Source organism: Agrilus planipennis, unplaced genomic scaffold, assembly GCF_000699045.2.
Source record: "Agrilus planipennis isolate EAB-ADULT unplaced genomic scaffold, Apla_2.0 scaffold108, whole genome shotgun sequence".
Lineage (NCBI taxonomy): Eukaryota > Metazoa > Arthropoda > Insecta > Coleoptera > Buprestidae > Agrilus > Agrilus planipennis.
Window position 1 is genome coordinate 737,030 of NW_020439204.1, and position 13,435 is coordinate 750,464.

General features: G+C 32.4%; 2 protein-coding genes across 2 annotated transcripts in view; both read right to left on the minus strand.

Annotated features, from left to right (window-relative positions):
- Positions 1–10,517: 10,517 nt before the first annotated feature.
- LOC108736594 lies at positions 10,518–12,239 on the minus strand. The gene has a single exon (XM_018469065.1). The coding sequence runs from the start codon at positions 12,089–12,091 to the stop codon at positions 11,267–11,269; it is 825 nt and encodes a 274-aa protein (XP_018324567.1). The 5' UTR covers positions 12,092–12,239; the 3' UTR covers positions 10,518–11,266.
- A 1,085-nt stretch (positions 12,240–13,324) lies between these two features.
- The window catches only part of LOC112903958 (GDP-fucose protein O-fucosyltransferase 1-like), a 2,181-nt gene continuing 2,070 nt past the window's right edge, over positions 13,325–13,435 (minus strand). Inside the window, exon 5 of the mRNA XM_025978118.1 lies at positions 13,325–13,357. Within this exon, the coding sequence (XP_025833903.1) occupies positions 13,325–13,357 (33 nt within the window). The remainder of the gene's footprint in view (positions 13,358–13,435) is intronic.

The window sequence follows — 13,435 nt, forward strand, 5'->3', positions numbered from 1 at the left end:
GCATCCTCCAAAACATGCGAATTATAAACATCCCTGAACTGTTCAGATGAATATTTGTTTTCTTCTTCGGTAATTATGTCTCCATTATATAATTGCGTTAGATTTAGACATCGCGTCGGCCACCCCTCGGAAAAATTTTGTGAAATATTGATTTTGAATATGTTTTTGAAAGTTTTGCTGGTAATTAAAAGGACATAGGCTTTTATCTTTTATCCAAGAAAAAAATATTGATCCCGAGGGATAGTAAAAATTAGTTTTACGTGGTCATTGATGATCTTTAGCACGCTCTTAGGAAAACAACGCTAGCGATGCCGAAGGTAAAACCTATCATGAAATTTTGTACATTTGCATGCATATTGTCAGGGGTACAGAAATAGACATCCAGAAAAAAAATACTGTTCCTGAGGGATAGAAAGATTAGCTTCATGTGGTCATCGATCGATGATTTGATTTTTCAAATTTAGACATTTAACGTTATCGATAAACTAATTGTGGTATCATGCGTCATGAATGTGCAAATTTCAAATCTTCCTTACACAGCTATCAATCCCATAGGATTATTATTACAATATTATCTGGGAGAAAGCAATAGATAAACAAATAAATAATGAGTTTGTTAATGACTCATACCTATTTGTTACACTAATATGAATCTAAACAAACAATAAACAGATAAATATCTGCCTTGTTCTACTGTTATGTTGTAATTGTTTTCAATAGGTTTAAGAAGAATAATAAAAGGAACACAAAAAATTGCAAAAAAAATTAAAAATGGACACGTGTCTCATACACTTTGAGTGTAAACATTATCAGCACGAGATATTTGTTTTCCCAAAAAAAAAAAACAGGGTCGTGCAGATTTAAATCGTCTGATTAAAATCAAAATTTAAATCAAGTGTTTTAAGAAATTGATTATTGAAAAACCCAAAAACTGAATATCTGTCAGAAACATTCTTATGTTATGTTATTATTTTAAACTACAAGGATAATATTTTTTTTGCTTTAACGTCTGTGTGAACGGCATTTTTTAGCCCAATGTTTTTCTTGAGTTCGCCCATACGCTTACGAGAAAAAGTAAACGCAATAACTATATCGAAATAACAATAATTTACCATAGTAATCAATAAATAATGTAAATTAGGAGAAACAACCTATCCCAATATAATCTTATTACTAATTTTCATTAAGCTGGTTTTGTTATACTTATTAGATTATTATTGCTGGTGTGGATATTTTGTATTTTCTCTAGTAGGTTAGTGTTGTCATTATCAGGTACCCTGTCGATCCTAAAAAACTCCCGTATCCAAACCGGGTGCCCGGGCCATCCCTAATTTAAACTATTGTTAAAATACTCAAATCAGTTTTGAGACTCACTTCCCAACCTGTTTCTTATAAAAATCAATCCAAGAGGAAGACAATAACTTTAATGATGCTGGTCAGTTACAGTATACAGATTTAATTTTTTACTTGTAATACTCATATTTTAAGCTGTCGTTCTGTTAGATTTAAACTAAAAAATTCTATTCAAATATAAAACAGACCTTTTTGGTTTTTTCAACCCTGGAAAACCGGTGATGCCGAATTCCCTCCCGGGTACTAGCCGAGTTCCCTCCCGTTCATATCAGCTCCGATAATTAAGTTAACGACTAGTTACTGATTTTATTTAAATTTAAAATGGTTTCCCACTACCTTAACAAATTCAATGTTTGGAAATTCGTGTGCGTCTAGCTTTTTGATGCAATCATCTAGAAAAACTTTATTAGTTTTAGCTTGTCATCTTAACAATTTTTTAAAATTAGATGAAACACTTCGTATTTTAACATAAATTTGAAAATTATTGTGGTGTCTATAATATATGAATAATATTAAGATTAATATGTGATGTGAGGCTGTATTATTTAAACAACTCTTTATGACTTTGTAGTGGCAATTAGCACTCAAGGTCATCCACCGCCGTTGGGAGGCAATTGATGTATAATTAGGAGGGAATTCGACATGTCGAAAATTTTAACCATAATTAAAAGCAGGTATAAAGGAGGGACCTAGGCATTATCCTTCTAGATTGAATCCAGCTTTGCCACAAGGTTCTAGAAAACTGTTGTATAAGATTTAACAATTTTTAATGTAACAACATATCGAAGTTGTATAAATGTTTTTGTTCCCAGTATTTTAATTGCTATGTTTAATAAATGATTTATCCATATTTCGGAATTTTAACTAATCCAGAATTCAGACAATATTTTTGAAATTATTTTCTAGATATTGAAGTTGAACCCTACATTTTACTGTCACTGACTACTAGTCCAAATTTCCTATATGTAAACAATCATACAATTGCAATAAATAACAATAATTTTCATCTTTATTAGAGTGACAATTTCCCAATTCAATTCAAACTTATAAGAATGATAATAGGAGTCTTATTGTATAATAACAGCTGCACCTTTTCGCATCTGTTGATGCACTGACCTAATTCAAAAACGACAAAATGCAAATAAAACCCAACATTTACATCCGGTGTCGGAAAAACAGTTTTCCGTAACATCAGCTATTTACGTTTGTGCTTTTTTCGTGCTTCAACACGCACCGGTGCAAACAATGTCGCTTGTTGTATCCATAGAAATTGTAACACTTTCACACGATAACTACCTATTTGGCTCCGAGTATTCTATGTATATACATACATACACACATGGAAATTATAAGTGCCTAAATGTAACACAGATAATAATAAAAAAGAATCAGTTAAGTCCGATTTTTATTTTAAGTGGAGGGTTAGAAACCAATTTTACTTGCAATTCAAGAATCGCCCAAGAAAAGTCTTGAAGAGGTTTTCCCTAATTTGTAAAAAACAATTGAGTCAAGGCCAAAGTCGAGATAATAAAAACCTTAAATTCCACGATCAAATCGATCTTTATTTAGATTTTCAAAATAATTAATTAGAAAAGTAGGGTACATACGTAGGTATAATAGAACATTTAATTTAATACATACTGTATATGTATAATGCGTGTTGGTACAATATTAAATTACGCAGGCCTACGGGATGGTTAAGCTGTAACACTTAAATACACTCACGCAGTATAGTATATGTTTCACTTTCTATTTATGGTAAATAGATCCATTAGTTATATACCGGATATTTACACAATTATTACGAACACGAAAGTGATAAAATTAATTAAACATTTAAACAAGCCATTTTTCTTCCAAAACTTCGAACATTACACACGGCGATTCAGTAAAAGAAAACGGACAGACAGACAGACAAACGAGTTTTCCTATAAGAGTTCCGTTTTACATTCGGACGTACGAAACCCTAACCCGAGAATCAACTTACGTTATACGGTACAGTTTGCAAAACTTTTTTTTTAATTTCCTANACTAGCTTTTCCCCGCGGCTTCGCTCCCAGAAATTAATATTCTTTCTCCATAAAACCTTTTAGCTCCCAATTCACCCTTACAACGTTTTAATTTTGTGTAATGTCGCCATCTTTCAAATACAAACGTAGCAACAACATTTCATCCTTAAGGGTTGATTTTTAAAAATTGCCAAAACACGTATTTGCTTAATTTCAGTAATGAGCAATCTTCGAATAAATCCGAGTAAAAATAAAATATACTCCATGGAATCGTTGTAACCTCTTTTCATTTGATTAATAATATCAAACAGCATATATACCAAGTTTCAAGTAAATTTAACCACAAATAAAGTATGTCCCAAAGAAAAATTGCAACACCTTATTATTCCCCCCCCCCTTGGGAGGTTAAATTTTTAAAATGTCGAGATAGGTCTTTCAGAAATTAAATGAGAGACCATTGAGACCAAGTTTCAAGTAAATCTGACGACAAATAATACATGTTCCATTTAAACATTGCGCCTGCTCTTCACTACTCCTTTTTCCCACGGGAACGGAAGAAAAGTATCCTATGTCCGTCTCCTGGTTGTAAGCTACCTCCCCACCAATTTTCAGCCAAATCGGTTCAGCCGTTCTTGAGTTATAAATAGTGTAACTAGCAGGACTTTCTTTTATATATATAGACAATATCGGCCTAAGGGTGGGTGAAGTCGGCCAGCCGTTTCACCACCTGGAGTTATTTTTGGATTCACATAATCCGTAATCCACCTACTCATGAGTTTGGAGATTCGGATTATGCTTCACATGGTTTGAGATTTTCTGAGCTTTTTTCGTAAAAAATCCGTAATACCAGTTTAAAATTTTCGTAATCCGTAATCCATAATCCAGCAATAAATTAGTGGGGATTACAAATCACTGGCCCTTACTGCCTTTGATTGGAGTGACATATTATAACTCAATCCACACTTTCGCAAGCGGTTTGTACGTATTAACATCATCATCATAAGACGGTCAGTCAGTTGGGTACGCATTTCCCCTCTTATTGTAATTTTCGTCTTCTATCTTTATATTAACTCTTTCCCTACTTTTCCCTCCTCCCATCCTAATATTTTTGTTTTACTTTTATGTGTTTTCACACCATAATCTTTTGTCAATATCGCTTCCATTTTATTTAAGGGTATTTTCTTGCTAAATGCTGCAACTGCTTTATCATTTGCAAATCCAAGCGAGGAATTTATTTAAGCGTACTAATCTTTTGTCTCTGTATATCTCCCTAATGTTGTCATGTCTTTATTGATATTATTTGCGCCCGATGTATAAATTAAAACTAGCTGTAACAATGTGCATCTTGTCTAACCCCTTTTCTAATATTTATTTCTCTACGTTACTACTCAAGTTCTGTAAACTATATTATTCTGCTATTTCTGTATGTCCGTCCTGCATTTTTAAGTATGTGTAATATCTTTTTCCATTTAACATTGTCAAACGCTTTTCCTAGATCTACGAATCCTATGTAAGCGCTCTTTCCCTTTCCTAGCGTTTTCTCTGTTGTTACTTGCAAATTAATACAAAATTCTGATTTTTTTTGTTTATTGGCGTCAATAACAGTTTTATACTATAAGGAGAGCAATTTTTTTAATACATTTAACTTTTATGAAGTTTAAAAAACAATAAGTGATAAATTGTGTTAGGTAATTGTTTTTCATCTATGTATAGGATGATGGATTTCTTGTCGTGTTTCAGTTAAAAAACAATCACTACTAAAAAACTAGGTTTTATAAGTTTCTATAGTTAGTTAACTCGCTTTGTTGTTTGTCTGTCTGCTACAAATCTTGTAAATCAATTTTGGTAATATTAAATAGAAAATTAATATCCATAACCACCATCGACTTTTTACAACATACAGGTATTGAGGAAATATTAATTACAATTACAATTAGCTACAAATATGTACCTTTAAATTGTTTTAGTCGTTACCTTAATTACGTTAATAGTACTAATGTCTTAATATGCAGATATAATATGTACATTATACAATTTCTAATTTCTTGCATATTTCTAATATTTTTACAATTCCACAATTTTCATTTATTTTAAATTGTTCTAAAAAATTTTATCCTTGTAAACAAAAGGTTTTTCATTTGAAAACAAATTAAAATTATAAGTCCAAATATAACAGTAAAAATATTAAGCTGCATATAGTAAAACAATGTCTTTGGTTGTATTTGATATATAAAAATTTTACAAAACTGTTTTGTAATACAGATTTCTGTCAGACTTTAAATTTAAATCGCTCTAATAAAAAAAAAAAAAAGCAGCGAAAAAAGATAATGAAAAAAGCAATACTGTGAAACTCCTCTTTTCGGAATCTGTTAATAACGCTACCGTTCATATTTATCGGTGGAGTACCTATATTAATTGTAAAACTATAGGTATCTATACAATAGTAATATCAGTCAAGAGACACTTATAAATAAAAGTTATGCTTGCATATCAGAAATATAGTATAGTTATAATTATACGCAAGTTAACAAGTATAAAAAACTAAAACCACAGGATATTATTTGTGACTTTGCTGTGTATCTCGGGAAGATCGCCAGATCCGGATTAAAGTGTAAATGAAGTTATTTAAATTAAAAATTAAATAAATAAAATAAAAAAGTTAGAAAGGAACTGGTTTAACCTACTTGAATCTCAAAGGGATTTGGGCAAGGGAGAATCTCAATTTACTATGTAATATAGTAAAGGGATTGAAAAAGACAAAAATTGAAATATTTCAATATGTGTTGTAAATTCGGAAGATACCTACAATCTTTATAAAAACGTGAAAGTTTAAACCAAGAGATCTCGCGCGGTGCTATTGCTATAGAAGGTTGTAAAGTTAGGAAAGATATACTTCAAGGGTCAATTCTCCTACATCATTGAGGCTACTATAATTGTAATTATGTAAGGGGGTTATAACGGATGTGGATGAGCATGCGAACCTTAGTGAGATTAAGATACGGATATTGCGTTTTTCTTCGAAAATACTTAATAGAATTGTTAGCATTAATAGCGAATTTAATATCTGTCTTTTTTACATCAGCATTGCTACTACTTGATCCGTTATCGTCAAATATTGTAAACTTTGCTACTGTATTTTAAAGTCAGTCTGAATTTTCTTTACATAAATAATACTTCCGATCCAATGGGGCTTGAACCTTGATGAAACTCTTGTACAAACTAGAGTAGGTGGATCGGCTTGCGAGTTTCGATAATTTAGGGAGCCGGACCATAGGTTCAACCATAATGGAGGGGGGGGTTCTTAAAGAGGAACCAGACTAAGACAAGCCCCTGAAAGAGAGCAGCAGCTCTTTCAGTACAAGGGTCGGTATGGCACTATGCGATGTGGAAGGCATCGGGAAACCATCACATTATGATCCCGAGAAGAGGTATTATAAAGAATAGGAGAACAGAGGTCTCTATGGAAGTCAATAAAAAACGGGTGAGATAGGTTGGTAGGATACCTTCTCAGGCATGAAGGTCTGGTCAGAGACATATTAGAGGCAGAAAATGGAGCTAGGAGGGGTAGAGGTAGACCTAGGTTAGATTACTGTTCGCAAATAGTTAAGGATGTGGGCTGTTCCAGTTTCAGGGAACTGCGAAGATTCGCTCAGGATAGGAAGAAGTGGAGGTACATGTGCAACCAGTCTTAGGACTGACGACCTTATGATGATGATGATGTAATAATACTTACCTTTCATTGTAATGCTTAATAACGAGATTAAATTTAGATACATTTTAGCAGTAGTAAAAAAATATCACCCAATTTTTATGAAAACTGACCTAAACTGACCGCTCAAGCTCTTCGACAAAACGTATTATTAAACTGCATTTATTGTACTTATAGTACATTACTTTATTATTTATGTATGGATATGAAAAGATGGTTGAAGATATTTGTGCGAATTTTTCTACAGTAGGTGCGTTATATTTTCCAAAAGTTAATGTATGTACAATATCCCTATGTTGGGTTCTCAACCCGCCACTGGTGTACGAGATAAATGTCTTGACGACATGTTCACAATTTAAACTATACATAGCACTTTTTGTTTATGTGTCAGAAGCATAAAGGTTGGAACTCTCTAAATTTGCATGAAATTTTGAGTAAAAAATGAAATTAAGTGCTCTAAAGCACTTGAAATGTACACAGTGGGTGTACTCTGACTCCAAGAAGGTTGAGATCGATAAGGTGGTAGTGACAAAGCCCTGGACGCCCCAGAACGTCAACAACTGATGAAAACGTTGAAGAAATGAAGAAAATAGTATTGGGGAATCGTAGAATCACCATTACAGGAATTGTTGATGATGGTATGGTTAGTCAAGCAATTGTAAGAGATATTCGGGGCATGAAACGTGTATCAGCGAAGTTTGCTCCAAAACTGCTTAATTTTGACCAGAAGAACCATCGCATGGAGCCGTTAGGAGCTGCTAAATAACGATCCTGATTTACTCAAAGGGTCGTAACTGGTGACAAATCATGGATATATGTATATAATTATATGTTCGAAACTAAAGCCTAGAAAAACTGAAAAAAAAAACCCGCCAAGTTCGATCAAATATCAAGGTTTTGCTTATTGTTTTCATCGCTTATAATGGCGCACGGTTAATAAGGAGCATTACCTTCAAGTTATGCGTCGTTTGAATGAAGCAATACAAAAAAAACACCAGCAATTGTAAAAAACAGTTAATGGATTTTGCATAACGATAATGTACCTGGCTAGAAACAACGCCACAATCATGCCTCAGCCACCATACTTACCGGATTTGGTTCTCTGCGACTTTTTCCTGTTCTCAAAATTAAAAAGATCTATGATATGCAACGATTGAGGAGACAAAGACTGCATCCATGGAAATACCTTCTACCCTTCTCAATAGTACTCTTTTCATGGTTCTTAAATTTTACTTTTCCTTTATGTACTTTTAACATAGCTTTGCGTTCAAACTCGTCTATTTTTTTTAAATTCTTTACAAATCGTGTTCGAACCTATCCTATTCTGTACTCTTTCTTAGTTGGTATTATTCGAAACTTCCTCCGTGAATGCGCCCCTACTCACTTTTCTGCAACCTCGTTATAAACCCTTAAAACCAAAATTAAAAAGACCAGAACAGATCAAAACGAACAATCAGTTATGTCACCGTCATTCTTCAACCTCAACTATCAACTTTTTCCTTAATATTACTGTACATGGGGAATAAAGACTGTATACTATACGCATTTGATTTTTTGTTATTGTGTCGTGCCAAATATATCTCTAACCGACCAAAAAAGAAATGTTTTGATGAAAATAGTCATATTATTTTTTGACTACACCGTGTATATTTAAATTTCGTATTTGTACAATTCTCCTTGGAATTTCCGTTTATAAAATGCGTCCTCAATAATAATTGTGGTGTGACTACGGTAATTAATCGTTGTACTTCCCCAATATTTGAAATTTAAAATTGTTATATATGTATGTTGAATTCCTATTTTTCACCTGTATCCTTTACCTATTTCCTACTATTGCTCAACAATTCTTTTAAAACGGGTTTTAACTGAAAGTTTTTGAAGTCCATCGTACTTAGGATTGTTGCGGTAATACCTACATCAGGGTACACATTCTGCGCTTTTAATATTTCTTGCTTTAACTACAATATTTTTTAACATTAAACGAATTAAACGTCTATAATCGAAAAATACATAGATACCAAACTCTTTTTCTTGACGAATATTTAATAATTTTGATTTAATTACTTTAAAACTAATAAAATGACTATTTGGCGTGAAATAACGAGCAGTATTTTCTCAGAATGTTAGTTTTAACGGAGCGAATGAAACTCGATATAAAACACTATATGCAGACTTTATTTACAAATGAATTATTAACTACGAAATAACGGAAAAAACGCAAATCAACAAAAAAAAAGGACAAAACGTAAATTAACTCTAAATTATTTGACAAAATCAAAAATTGTTCTGATGCCACCACCACTACCTGGTATGCAACAAAAGAATACGAGCCAGAAGTCAATAAGGGGAAAAACCCAACAAGGCATGACTTTCTCGAGCTATGAAATTCCTGTAACCTGCATGCAATTGAAGAGCATCGATAATAAAATTAACCAAGGTAGATGCTTTTAAGAATCTGACGATTGGGACCAAATCGGCCTATTGTTTGCAAAAGAACATTCAAGAGATATTTGACTACCTTGCATACATTTGAAATTATGGAAATTTCCAATATAATAAAATAAAATAGGTTGAATAATGATAAGCAAATCTATCTCTAACGACTAAAAAAAGTATTAAAATTGAAACAGTATATAAATAGCCAGTTGCAAATACAAGGTGCTTCAAACAGAATATATCCCGTTTTCTAAAAAAAATTTTGTAAATAAGTATTTCTAATAGTAACTTAAAAATTCTACTATGGCATTCCGCTTTATTTTGTTTTTATTTATATTTTTTCTATATTTCCGGATAGTCTTTTTTAAAACTTGTAGAGCACACATCGCAAACAGTTTTCAATTTAAATAAATAATATTTCGTAACTTGAAAACCGAAAAGTTTTACATGAAACCGCGAATTAATTTTTTTAGAGCTATTCAAAGATACTCCCATATGCATAAGCAATTAATAACAAAACAAAATTCAGAGGAATGGATTTGACGCTTTAATCCTACCTTGTGTAATGATTAGTAGTAAGCAGTGATAGTATGTAGTATACAGTAGTAAGAAATGACGTCAACGATATCTCGTTCAAACTGTTTGTTTTCATCAAAATGCAGTCGGTGCACAGGTCCTACCCCAACCCAACTCGTTCACGCTTAGTAGACGTATATCGTAAAACAACATGCTGTTTTATTTAAAAAAGAATTTCCTTTTTATATTTACGTCACTTTGATATCTACATGTTCATTTTTAAAAGATGCGTAAATTATGCCTATAAATAGGTGGGTACTTAAATATATATAAAATTCGGTACTTACCTTCTGTTTACCCTCTTCATCACTAATTTTTTGATAAATACATTTTGTCAGCTTGTCACGATATTCGCACATGCTTAAATCATCTTTGCCATTAAAATTATCAAAACAATCCGTGAATGTATAAGTATAAATAATGCAACTGTCCAATACATGTAATTTTTTATTTTCAATTTAAAATATGTAATAAACAAATTATTTAAATTTACTTACACTATATACAAACTCTTAAAACAGAGTTATAGTCAATACGTATATACACGCTTAAATATAATATGAAACAACATGGCACTGTTATTCGTTTCATTTTGTATGAAAGGCCTTTAGGAACCAAATTAAAAAACGAACCTTTTTGTAGAAAAAACAGTGCCATATAAAAATGCCGAAGTAAAAATTACCCTTCGCTTTTTATTTGATTAACTCAACTAAAAAGCTGGGCATGTATGTATACATGAAATAAAAAAGGTATAAATATAGGTAGTTTTTCTTTTATATCTCACTATCACATTGATCTAAGGTATATTATACTGATACCATAAAAAAATAAAAAAAGAAACTCATCATTGAGGCGCGACATTCCAAAATGTAATAAAATCACATTTTTTAAAAATCAAAAAGTTAATGGATCGGACAAATTGATACAGAAACGTAAGTACTTATAATGAAAGGACGAATAATTATTGAACATCGTTGCAAAAGAGAGATCACGTCGCATTTCTGAAAGTCTCCGGAAATTTCCTACACTTAATCTACATAAACTATTTTTGTACACAACCTTGGCAGACAAAAAACTTTTCCAATAATTGAAAACTTTAAAAACCTCTGTGACGATGAGACTGGCAGCTATGGCAGTATGTATATCCAACATTCCCACACTAGTTCATTACCATTACAACTTTTTAAACAGTCATTGCTAGAAATGGTCTTTGTTGTAAGGCATCGTCCGTGTCTTTGGCTTGTGCCGAACACAAATCCGGAGTGGACATGGATCGGCTCAATTTGCCACTTTCACTCATACCGAAACTAAATATTGACACTAAAGATGTTATCCGATCAATTTCCATCGACGAGCCGCTAGAGTTAGAATCGATAGTATCTTGAACTCTTTCATTTTGAATATCCTTCGAAACTGATTCTGAAAGAACAGTTGCGTCACCCAAAAACACAGAATCTTCGCCGTCACTATCATCTTCAGATCGACTTCGTTTAGGCAAAATACTCTGCACCGCTTCCTCGGTTTCCCACTCGGCAATCGCGCGTCTTCTTTTTAAACCAACACTATTACTACGCTCCCTTAACACATTGGAACTTTTGTCTAAATCGAGGTAAGTAAGTTCACTGGATGAGTGATATGGAGGGGGTTGATTTTCCTTGTCTTGCGTTTCACTACACTTAACGCACGGCTGCAGAAAGTCCGGCAACGAAGTTTCACTTGTTGACGCTTCTTCTACATCCTCCGATAATGAAATAGGGTCGATGCCAGCTTCTTCGGCGGTAAGACCAACTAAATCTTCCGACTGTTGCATCCTTGGAGCAATAGAGACTGGCGCTGGAGATTGATAATGGACCATGTTGTACGCTTCCTCCATAAATACATAACGTGCTTTCTGCAGTACAGTAGCTACCAACAAGTTTTTATGAAGGCTGACGCCACCACGATTGGCGCGTGATTGTGCGATTTTTGTTAACGATATTCCGATTAATCTTTGAGCTTCAGTGGCCATTTTCAACAAACACTTTACTATTATTCGATTGACTAACACTTAATTATTAAATTAACACTTACACTGAACTATTGAGTTTGAATTTATTTCACGTATTACACCTACCTACTCAGCATCAACCACTCCACACTTTCAACTATAATGCAACGTAGTGCGTGGTTACATATACTTATAGCTTTATTTTGTGACGTCACAACCTACTTTCAACGTGTCTCAAACCAATCAGCACGCGGCCTTGCCGAGAACTGCTGCGCTTGAGCAATGATGTTGGAAACAAGTAAAATGGCTAGATTGTTTATTATCTTTAATATGAAAAATTAAAGAACAAATACAGTCGTATTTTCCATAATTCACATCTTTATTTTGTTTCTCGTTTTAATAATATGGTAGATTAATCAATGCAAATCTATTACCTGACAACTGTTAAGCGTATTTTGAAAATTTTCTTTATTCATTCTCTTTCAGAATACCTATTTTTATTAAATTAAAAACAAACATTATTATTTTTAATTTATTTGGCATGTAATATGGTCAATTAAATTACAACGGCGACATTCTTTAATGTTTGTTATATAATAAAGTCATTTGTTAGAAAATAAAAATTATTTATTAATCTACATACGAACAAGAAATTCAATAACTTGTATTTTTTTTTTAAACAGGAAGCTAGACACTTTATTTTTCATTATGCATTTTACAGAAAATAGGTTAATTAGTGACGTGTTACAGAATGGATGGTTATAATCCTATATTGTAAACCAATTTAAAGAGAATTTTCTATTACTTATTCTAGAGAATTTCTGGCCGCTTCAAGAAAACGCACTCTAGCCATGATATTTTGCAAATCATCAATGAAAGCTACTGACGCGCTGCTCTCGGTTCATTCGTTAAACTGTAGTGGGCGATACGAGATAATCCTTTAGAGCTCATTATTCTAGTATAAACACTGCATAGTGGACTTTATTAGCATAATCAGTAGTGTTTAGCTGTAACGGAAGTTGATGTCACAAAAAATACCTATTGCGTACGCAAACATTGGATATTTCTTTGTTTGGATGAATTCACTGCCTTATGATGAAATTAAAATTCTCAAATTGTTCATGTTTGGGTATGTTGAAACATTTTAGAAGTAATAGAACTACAATACATGTAAAATTGCTATCTTCACATTTTTTATAAATAAATATTTTTGATATATTTTTATACAGTACACATAAATACTTCCATCAGTTACTAGGAAAATAAAATGTTACTGAATAGGTAGTCCTTTAAATATTTTTATAATGTTAGTACAAAAAGTAGATATAAATGAAAAAGGAAATGATATAAAAATTTATTTGTAAA